The sequence below is a fragment of the Carassius carassius genome, chromosome 22, assembly GCF_963082965.1.
Source record: "Carassius carassius chromosome 22, fCarCar2.1, whole genome shotgun sequence".
Taxonomy (NCBI): Eukaryota; Metazoa; Chordata; class Actinopteri; order Cypriniformes; family Cyprinidae; genus Carassius; species Carassius carassius.
In genome coordinates this window covers 20,848,681-20,858,916 of record NC_081776.1, presented here as the reverse complement: position 1 = coordinate 20,858,916, position 10,236 = coordinate 20,848,681, and the positions used below count along the sequence as shown (strand labels likewise).

The window sequence follows — 10,236 nt, the reverse complement described above, 5'->3', positions numbered from 1 at the left end:
TTTTCTTCCGGTATCGAGCACAACACCTTATGTCCAATCATCGATTTTATACCCAGAGCTGATTTTTGCTGCCTACTGTCTTTACAAAACAACAACAGATTGCCATCCCTCAAAGTCGTAATGCTTTCAACTGTCCCTATCATTTCTTTCAATGTTTTCGTCAGCTTCAACGGATTAATCGCATTTACAGAGTCAACAAACTTCAACAATACCTTATATTCCTCTTTCCTTCTTCTAGTCTGGAGATTTCCTTTCTCACTACCCGATTCTGAAGATTGTTTCTTTCTTTTCCGATTTTCTACTACACTCCACTTACTACTTCCATTCTCGCCGCCTCCACTATCCACATCCTCCATTTCCGGATCACTTCCGGAATCTACGCTACTTCCTTCCATCATCACTCCACACCTCCACCTGCCACCACCGTAGTCTCACCCACCACCAAGTGGAGATATTGCCCTTTGGTCTTTTTGTATTCTACAGATTTCAGCTAATTAACGATAGTCCCTCCCTCTTCATTAACTACTGGGTGATTCTCATTGGATCTCAAGATTCAATTCTTATTGAAAGAACGCTTTAAAAGCAACACAGAGGCTGCGTCCACATCTTCACTGACAACTCTCTCAAGCCTTGTTCACGCGGACGCTAAACATTCTTTCCAAATCTTTATCTTCGTCTGATACAGGCTCAAACATATCAGGTTGGAAGCCTAATCTCTCCATCTTTCACGCTGGAAAGAAGAGATCCGAGCTGTGAAACCGCCAATCAGAGCAGAGCTCGACATTATTGTTCATGACCCTTCCAAATAATTCTAGGGACAAATCCCAGGGTTGTAAATGGACATGTAAAACCGTTCTGGAGAATTTTTGCCCATACCCAAGCCACGTACCTTTTATGTAGATATCATTTAAAATATTGTATCAATGCATTCTATGGCACCTTTAACTGGGATTATGAACTCCTATTTTGGCCGGAAAGAATAGTTTGAATTTCTTAACGATGGATTTGTTTCTTAGAAACACACAGCCTTTCCCTCCAAAAGACAGTAATTGATGTGAATTACTTGTGGATTATTTTTATATTTATATCAGCTCTTTGTACTTTCGTTCTGATGCCACCCATTCATTGGGGAGCAAGTGATGTAATTCTACATTTTTCCAATTCTTTTCCAATGATAAACTAAAAACTCTTTTAAAAAAAAGAGAGATTTTTATGAATATTCTCTATTATTTGAGTCATATCAGGGGCTTTTTTAATGACATTCATTGTCTATCATAGACACACTGTCAAACTTTAACTGAAAAATTGTAAATAAGTGTAGATGAAAATCTCAGATCCTTATCAAGCCTTCCATTGGCTAGTGACATTCCAGAACGTTCTCATTTGTTAATTACAGGTCCAGAGGAGAATCAAAGGTAATCAGTCAAGCTGAAAGGGGAGGAGCCGCTTAAATTCAAAGCTGTACTTAATGGCAAAGACGAGGACTGGTGGGTATTGTGTTAACGTTTGTCAGGATGGGTCTTTTGCAATATGTGTTAGTGCTGGTTGTGCTTGTGGTGTTTGATCTGAAGAATGCTTTTGGAAGTTTGAGATCCAGTCAAAGTCCAAAAAGCAAGAAGCATCAATCATATCCAGCTTCCAGAGTGCCTGTTTCTTCTCAAGTGCTCGGAGACACTTTGCAGAAGGCTTCTCCGTCTCAGAGTCTTGACTACAGAGGATTTGCACAAGAGCCTCTTGGTCTTCAGGAGAAGCAGGTGTTGCAGGGTCCAGTGAAGCCTTTGGACTGGAGGTTTCCCATTGTTCCAGAAGTGCCGAGTGAGATGGCGGTGGACTTCCATTTGAGGCAACCTGTGACTCCCAGTAGTGTAGCTATTCAATGCGGTGAGAACCGGGTTCATGTGGAGGTACAGCAGGACTTGTTTAGCAATGGTGAACTGATCCAGCCATCTGGTCTGACTTTGGGAGGATGTCCTGTTGTCGGTTTGGTCCCAGGCTCCAAGGTGCTCTTCTTTGAGAACGAACTGCAGGACTGCAACAGTGTGTTGATGGTAAGAGCGGTTAAGTGTTACTAGATCTATTGAACCCTACTAAAAATGGGCCCTTGTTTTGGTATCGATGGCTCCCTGAATCTATAACATCCATGGGACGGTTCTTTTATAGTGGGGGGAAAAACCCTTAATAACTGCTTACTCGGGTAACCAAGTGTTATGGCATGACTTGCTAAGATGCCTTTTGGAATGGGTTGGGGTTTGGGGAGAATCCTCTTGGTAACAACGTCAGTCTCCTATAGATGACCAAGGATGAGCTTGTCTACACCTTTGCCCTTACCTACACTCCTGAGGCGTTTGCTGGCACTCCGATTACCCGTGCAGGTGGTGCAGTTATTGGTGTTCAATGCCATTATCAAAGGTAAGTGACCTTTTGTGACTCATGGCATTGCTTGCGGTGGTGGAACCGGAAGCCCGTTTAATTGGTAACTTGAACGGCAGGTTTCAAAATGTCAGCGGTAATGCCTTGAAGCCAACTTGGGTCCCTTATGCCTCAACGGAGGCTGGTGAAGAAGTCTTGCTGTTCTCCCTGAAGCTCATGATGGGTTTGTGCAGTTTCTCTAGACCTCCTGCCTTCTGAACGAGGCTGTGCCTAAGCAGTTCTTCCCTCTTGCAGATGACTGGTCCTATGAGAGGCCTTCAAACTCTTACTTCCTGGGTGACGTTATTAATGTTGAGGCATCCGTGAAGGTATACAACCACGTCCCTCTGCGTGTGTTTGTGGACAGCTGTGTGGCCACCCAAGTACCTGATGTGAACGCCCTTCCGAGATATTTGTTCATTGAGAATCATGGGTGTGTTCATGTCACCAGATGCTGCAGAGTTGAGTTGTTCTCGCGTTTGCTCCTTGTAACCACTTTGTCCCCGACAACTACTTTTCACTCCTTAGATGTCTTGTGGATGCCAAGGTCACAGCTTCCAGCTCGCGCTTCATGCCTCGATCCCAGGAAGACAAAATCCGGTTCCAGCTGGAGGCCTTCATGTTCCAGGGGGGATCCAGTCCTTCTGTATGTATTCCGAGTGTTGGGGAGAACGACCTCTCCCATTTGCTTTGGTTTGTGACCCCTTACCCGTGGTGTCTCTTGCAGATCTACATAACATGTGTTCTGAAGGCCACTCTTGCTTCTGCACCTAGTGACGCGCTCCACAAATCCTGTTCCTTTGCCAATGGGTATGTTCATGCCACGTACGAATACATTAAAGGTGCCATGTCTGATTTTTTTCGTATTGCAGGTGGCTTGCTGCTGATGGGAACCACCAGGTTTGTGGTTGCTGTGACTCCACATGTGGTCCTGATGGTGGAACTGCTGCTTCTCCTTTTGGAGGTAGGAAGGTGCTTTTAAGCTTGGTTTTTGACCCTTCAAGCACTTAACTCTGGTGTCTGCTTTTTTTTTTCTAGGCCTTCAGTGGGAAGGGAAGGCCTCGCTCGGTCCTGTAGTGGTTCAAGAGCACAAGAAGACTTTGGCTGGTCTTCAATAAATGTGGGGGAGCAAACTTATTCTTGCTTCGGTTTTTCTTGTCTAGTTTAACCAATTGATTTGAGCGAGGAAGCGGGTAGTCCTACTGTACCTATTCTCTTGCCAGAAGGAAAGGCTCCCTTTTCACGTTAGGGAAGTTAATAACCCTTTTAAAGGGACCTGCTGTGAGCTCCCTTTTGATGAGTACTGTAAAGGTGGAATACATTGCCCATGATGCTGTAAAGGGAATTCTGGGAGTTCTGCGTGAACGTCCACTTCCTAGAAGCACTGCAGATTTTGCGTGCCTCTTATGCAGTGAACTTGATTTCTTCGTGTTGGTAACTTCAAATGAGCAGTTTAATTTTCTCCTTGCATCCCCAAATAGGTTTGCTCAGTTAAATCTGTTTCCTAATGCTCCTTGTTGACATCTCTAATGCTTTTAAATCCATGTACAATAAAAGCGCACTCCCAGTATCAACACTGGCACAACATTTTCCACCTTCAGATGGGTTATTTATAGGTTTTTCCATTGTGTTAGGAAAATGGCAGGCATCTCTTAAGTTCAATTTAGTATTTGGGGAGCCAAACTTGCAGAACCTGTACTGACGTAAGGGGTTTTTTGTGCAGTAGCAGGTCAGTTATAATTCTGAGAAATCATTGCCGAAATGACACCCAAAGAGAACTAATGTTTGGACTGGTGGATGAAATTCACCAAGCATTCATATTCAGTCACGTCTGCAGTGGTTTGTGTTCTCATAGATTCACTGAAAAGTGTCAAATAGGGTTTATAGTCAAAAGTTGCATATACACAGAGATATATTTACTGATGTTTACTTCATATTTCTTCAGACAGAATCATAATATCTATTCATTTTCCACTGATTTACGCGATCTGATGATAATGATCCGCTCCCAGCCCTGTCTCTGTGTGTATAGTCTTCCGTGTGCGCGCTGACAGAGACCGGATTCGCCCGTGTCTTGTGCATCATATCCCGCCCTGTCCTGCCCATGATGCATTTCCTGTACACTTCCGTGTTGATATCTGACCACAACAACACAGAGAAACCTCTGTACCCATGAAATATCCAAATAATAAACACACGATTACGTTAGTTAATAGTTGGTATGTGATTTTCTTGAGATTTGGGGCGTTTTTATAACAATATTAAAAATGTACATCTGAAATGCTAACTTGTGCAGCGACGTAAAAGGCTATAAATAGCATATATTTACAACCGTAAACGACCAAAAGGAGGTTATTACAAACACTCAGTCAGGGTTTAAAGTGAGTTTTGAGTAAAAGTGTACTAATAATTTCATAAATAGTCTCATGTAGCTTGATGCTAACGTTAGCTCTAATGCAGCTACATAGCAGGTGCAGATCTTCTTCATAATGCATTTTGTAGTATTGTCAAAGGTTGTAAGAAAATGTTTTGTATTTTTATAGTAAGGCTTTTGATAATAGTGGGGTAAATGTATACTGGAAATGAAGCGATGTGGCTTGGTAAACCTTGAAATACCCAAAACAAAGGCTAATAGTAGCGGAATAAAAAAAAGAAAATCCTCATTTATCATTATTGTGTCATACCTGGCCGATGTGTGAAAGGCTTGTTTCGCAAGAACAATAGAATCAAACAAGAGATAATCGCATTCCAGGAGTCAAATCAATTTTATTAGCCTTTTATGAGCCTTCTCTAAAAATACACATGACATGGTCTTAGAAAAGGTTTAATAAAATTCACACTTTGTGAGATCAGATTCTGAAATATCAAAGTGAAGTATTAGTAGACTTGTGGCTTTAGCTTCATCATGTATCTAAAATCATATCCTACATCATTTAGTACACTTCAGTATGTTTTAAATATTTTTATTGACATGTTTGAGCTTATCTCTATTATAACAGTCTGAGTAATTCTGATTCATGAACAGTAAACTTTGAAGTGTCAGCTTTGGGAACATTATGTATCTAGTAAGAAAGACTCCTAAGCAGCAACCTTTTAATTTTGGGTATGTCATTTGTGTCTCCATGCTGAAAATGGGGGGTGACAAGTAAGGGGTTAAATTGTGTTACGAAGACGAATGAAGTTTTTACAGGTTTGGAACAACACGGGGGTAAGGGATTAGTGACACAATTTTGGGGTGAAGTATTCCTTTAATATCACTACTTTGAGTTGCAGACAATTGACACCGTTTCGTGTTTGCTTCAAGACAGTCGAGAACTGATTTCCACTTAAAACTTGAGCTCAGCGATTTGAGTTGTATTTAAAACAAAAGCCGCAAGTAATCCACATAACTACTTTCTATATTGTGAATGTCGGGAACCAAACTACTGTTTGGAAGACAAATTAAAAGAATAAGGGGAGCCTTGTGCGGCCCCAGGTTAGCAACTGGAGGAAGGATTAAGGAATGCACAACCTTACAAAAGGTTGTGGAACCTTGGTTTAATAGTGAGAGGGGAAAACACTGGGAAGAGGCATGTAATCCCACATTCTGCTGAACCAAAACAATGCCAATAGACAAAGACACCTAAGGGTTCTGCAAAGTTTATTAAAAAAAAAAAAAACACTAGATTTACATGACCAGAGTAACTTCTCCACTAGAAACCACAGTCTGCTCCCCAGAGACAGCCTTGATACGAGTGTCTCTTCCTGAAAGAGAAATGTTCGAAGTGAGAATGCACTTCTAAAATGCTCCGTTCCTCTTGTCAAGAGAAAGCAAGAACTCACGTTTCCTAGTGCAGCTTTGCTCACAAGAGCCAGATGATGGATGGCACACCTCTGTACTGCAGTGGATGAAGATCTGACAGGGAAGAAAGAGGCTCAAGTCATAGAATCCACAAGTAGTAAATATACAGATGTTCAAGTAAAGGGGGGCATACGGTTTCCTTCAGAGCAGCCAGTGAGGCTGGATCTACAAATGTGAACATCTTCACAACAAAGCGCTTGTAGTGGGTTGGGAACTGAAGACCAGACGATCCAGTCACTGGAACCAGTGTGGTCAGATAGCGGTCGTCCTGGTAAGGGCATCTGAAAACAAGAGAAAGTTAGAAAGGGTCTCCCAGCAGACCAACTGGATAAAGATTGGCTGTACACTCACCCGTCGATCAGAAGGTCCCACTGGGGGAGACTGAGTGGACTGGGGGTTGAAGTCGTCCAACAACGTCCCAGCGTCAGGACAATGTTGGGGTCGGTCCTCTCCATAATGTGCACCTCAACATACACAGGCTCTCGCAGGACTTTTGTGATGGGATAATCAGCGTCACTGTAATAGGACGTGTAGGCCTCATCCCCTGAGGAACAACACTGGGGTTTAACCAGACTCCAGTTTGAAAGGCTTTAGGCAGACACAGGACAAGACCTTACCTTCAGCACAGCCTTTGGTGACACATTGGCCATTGGCCAGTCTGAGCTCCACCCTGAGAGGTCCAGGAGCAGCTACTGGTGGAGGTGGAGGAACAGAGTTGACCTCCACAACCAGAGCTTCCACGGAAGTTCCCGAATATCTACACTGGAAGAGAAACCTGGACGACACACAGCGAGCTTGTAGCATTTATCAGGGATTAATGGTCACACCAAGACATGGATCACCTACTCAAAATGACTGTCCCTTGTGATGGAACCATATGGTCCAATCCCCACTTCATACGAGGAGGTCATTCGGTTTTCATACACCACATATCCGCTGTCCTCCTGTGAATAGGAACGTGTCAGCATCCAGTCCATCATAAGCAATGCAGAATAAAACCAGTAGCTGCTGCTCACCATCACGCTCGTGCCACATGCGGTCACAGGGAACTGGTATATAGCAAAGGAAGGTGTAGACCCCACAGGAGCACAAGGTGGGTCATTTCCACCCAGTAGATGAACCGTATCCAGACTCAGTCGAGGCAGAGTAACGTCTCTAGACACCACTACCACAAACTGACCATCTCTAATACACTGGACAGTCACTAGAACAAGGTACAAGAGCAGGTTAAATTCAGAGAATCAGTTTGACACGAACGAAAGATTGAGAACACTTACCCGCCCTTCCATAGAAACACTGCTGTCCGTTAAAGCAGCAGTTGATAGCTTCACACTCAGCACCACTGATCCCAGGTAGACCACATTGGATCTGCTCAGAATCAGCTACAGCACATTTATCAAGGGGCTCTGCCTGCACTACTGGCTTCTGAAACTGCTGTTTAACTGGCTTCTGAATCGGAAACTGCGGCTTAGTTATCTGTTGAACTGGCTTCTGAAGTGGAAATTGCGGGGTAGGTAGCTGTTGAACTGGCTTCTGAAGCGGAAATTGCTGGTTAGTTAGCTGTTGAACAGGCTTCTGAAGCGGAAACTGCGGCTTAGTTAACTGTTGAACAGGCTTCTGAAGTGGAAATTGCGGGGTAGGTAGCTGTTGAACTGGCTTCTGAAGTGGAAATTGGGGGGTAGGTAGCTGTTGAACTGGCTTCTGAAGTGGAAACTGCGGTGTAGGTAGCTGTTGAACTGGTTTCTGAAGTGGAAACTGCTGGTTAGTTAGCTGTTGAACAGGCTTCTGAAGCGGAAACTGCAGCTTAGTTAGCTGTTGAACTGGCTTCCGAAGCGGAAACTGTTGGTTAGTTAGCTGTTGAACTGGCTTCTGGAGCTGAAACTGCTGGTCAGTTTGCTGCATCATCAGAGCTTGAACATCCTGAAGCGACTTACTCCACTGTGGAACAGCATGACAGAACGCACAGACCAACGAAATCTGAACCAAACACCAACTTCCAGCCATTGTTCAACAGCTAAACACCAAGTGGAGATATTGCCCTTTGGTCTTTTTGTATTCTACAGATTTCAGCTAATTAACGATAGTCCCTCCCTCTTCATTAACTACTGGGTGATTCTCATTGGATCTCAAGATTCAATTCTTATTGAAAGAACGCTTTAAAAGCAACACAGAGGCTGCGTCCACATCTTCACTGACAACTCTCTCAAGCCTTGTTCACGCGGACGCTAAACATTCTTTCCAAATCTTTATCTTCGTCTGATACAGGCTCAAACATATCAGGTTGGAAGCCTAATCTCTCCATCTTTCACGCTGGAAAGAAGAGATCCGAGCTGTGAAACCGCCGATAAGAGCAGAGCTTGACATTATTGTTCATGACCCTTCCAAATAATTCTAGGGACAAATCCCAGGGTTGTAAATGGACATGTAAAACCGTTATGGAGAATTTTTGCCCATACCCAAGCCACGTACCTTTTATGTAGATATTTAAAATATTGTATCAATGCATTCTATGGCACTTTTAACTGGGATTATAAACTCTTATAGTTTGAATTTCTTAACGATGGATTTGTTTCTTAGAAACACACAGCCTTTCCCTTCAAAAGACAGTAATTGATGTGAATTACTTGTGGATTATTTTTATATTTATATCAGCTCTTTGTACTTTCGTTCTGATGCCACCCATTCATTGGGGAGCAAGTGATGTAATTCTACATTTTTCCAAATCTTTTCCAATGATAAACTAAAAACTCTTTTAAAAAAAGAGAGATTTTTATTAAAAGTTCTCTATTATTTGAGTCATATCAGGGGCTTTTTAATGACATTCATTGTCTATCATAGACACACTGTCAAACTTTAACTGAAAAATTGTAAATAAGTGTAGATGAAAATCTCAGATCCTTATCAAGCCTTCCATTGGCTAGTGACATTCCAGAACGTTCTCATTTGTTAATTACAGGTCCAGAGGAGAATCAAAGGTAATCAGTCAAGCTGAAAGGGGAGGAGCCGCTTAAATTCAAAGCTGTACTTAATGGCAAAGACGAGGACTGGTGGGTATTGTGTTAACGTTTGTCAGGATTGGTCTTTTGCAATATGTGTTAGTGCTGGTTGTGCTTGTGGTGTTTGATCTGAAGAATGCTTTTGGAAGTTTGAGATCCAGTCAAAGTCCAAAAAGTAAGAAGCATCAATCATATCCAGCTTCCAGAGTGCCCGTTTCTTCTCAAGTGCTCGGAAACACTTTGCAGAAGGCTTCTCCGTCTCAGAGTCTTGACTACAGAGGATTTGCACAAGAGCCTCTTGGTCTTCAGGAGAAGCAGGTGTTGCAGGGACCAGTGAAGCCTTTGGACTGGAGGTTTCCCATTGTTCCAGAAGTGCCAAGTGAGATGGCGGTGGACTTCCATTTGAGGCAACCTGTGACTCCCAGTAGTGTAGCTATTCAATGCGTTGAGAACCGGGTTCATGTGGAGGTACAGCAGGACTTGTTTAGCAATGGTGAACTGATCCAGCCATCTGGTCTGACTTTGGGAGGATGTCCTGTTGTCGGTTTGGTCCCAGGCTCCAAAGTGCTCTTCTTTGAGAATGAACTGCAGGACTGCAACAGTGTGTTGATGGTAAGAGCGGTTAAGTGTTACTAGATCTATTGAACCCTACTAAAAATGGGCCCTTGTTTTGGTATCGATGGCTCCCTGAATCTATAACATCCATGGGACGGTTCTTTTATAGTGGGGGGAAAAACCCTTAATAACTGCTTACTCGGGTAACCAAGTGTTATGGCATGACTTGCTAAGATGCCTTTTGGAATAGGTTGGGGTTTGGGGAGAATCCTCTTGGTAACAACGTCAGTCTCCTATAGATGACCAAGGATGAGCTTGTCTACACCTTTGCCCTTACCTACACTCCTGAGGCGTTTGCTGGCACTCCGATTACCCGTGCAGGTGGTGCAGTTATTGGTGTTCAATGCCATTATCAAAGGTAAGTGACCTTTTGTG

General features: G+C 43.2%; 2 protein-coding genes across 2 annotated transcripts; one reads left to right on the top strand and one right to left on the bottom strand.

The window, feature by feature from the left end:
- The first annotated feature begins 1,503 nt into the window (after nucleotides 1-1,503).
- On the top strand, nucleotides 1,504-3,546 carry LOC132098436 (zona pellucida sperm-binding protein 3-like). Its single transcript, XM_059504552.1, has 8 exons — nucleotides 1,504-2,048; nucleotides 2,291-2,409; nucleotides 2,490-2,593; nucleotides 2,665-2,842; nucleotides 2,938-3,055; nucleotides 3,137-3,219; nucleotides 3,282-3,373; nucleotides 3,448-3,546. The coding sequence occupies exons 1-8, from the start codon at nucleotides 1,515-1,517 to the stop codon at nucleotides 3,525-3,527; spliced, it is 1,308 nt and encodes a 435-aa protein (XP_059360535.1). The 5' UTR covers nucleotides 1,504-1,514; the 3' UTR covers nucleotides 3,528-3,546.
- A 2,517-nt stretch (nucleotides 3,547-6,063) lies between these two features.
- On the bottom strand, nucleotides 6,064-8,254 carry LOC132098434 (zona pellucida sperm-binding protein 4-like). The gene is made up of 8 exons (XM_059504551.1): nucleotides 7,528-8,254; nucleotides 7,267-7,454; nucleotides 7,097-7,194; nucleotides 6,868-7,025; nucleotides 6,602-6,794; nucleotides 6,384-6,531; nucleotides 6,232-6,304; nucleotides 6,064-6,153 (listed from the first exon to the last, which is right to left on the bottom strand). Exons 1-8 carry the CDS (start codon nucleotides 8,252-8,254, stop codon nucleotides 6,077-6,079), a joined length of 1,662 nt encoding a protein of 553 aa, XP_059360534.1. The 3' UTR covers nucleotides 6,064-6,076.
- Between the last annotated feature and the right edge of the window lie 1,982 nt (nucleotides 8,255-10,236).

Coding starts and splice junctions, on each gene's coding strand:
- LOC132098436 (XM_059504552.1), top strand. CDS start 1,515: ATGGGTCTTTTGCAATATGTGTTAGTGCTGGTTGTGCTTGTGGTGTTT. Junction 3,220..3,281: donor TCCTGTTCCTTTGCCAATGG/GTATGTTCATGC, acceptor TTCGTATTGCAG/GTGGCTTGCTGCTGATGGGA. Junction 3,374..3,447: donor TGCTGCTTCTCCTTTTGGAG/GTAGGAAGGTGC, acceptor TTTTTTTTCTAG/GCCTTCAGTGGGAAGGGAAG.
- LOC132098434 (XM_059504551.1), bottom strand. CDS start 8,254: ATGGCTGGAAGTTGGTGTTTGGTTCAGATTTCGTTGGTCTGTGCGTTC. Junction 7,455..7,527: donor GTGTTTCTATGGAAGGGCGG/GTAAGTGTTCTC, acceptor ACCTTGTTCTAG/TGACTGTCCAGTGTATTAGA. Junction 7,195..7,266: donor CATGTGGCACGAGCGTGATG/GTGAGCAGCAGC, acceptor TCCTATTCACAG/GAGGACAGCGGATATGTGGT.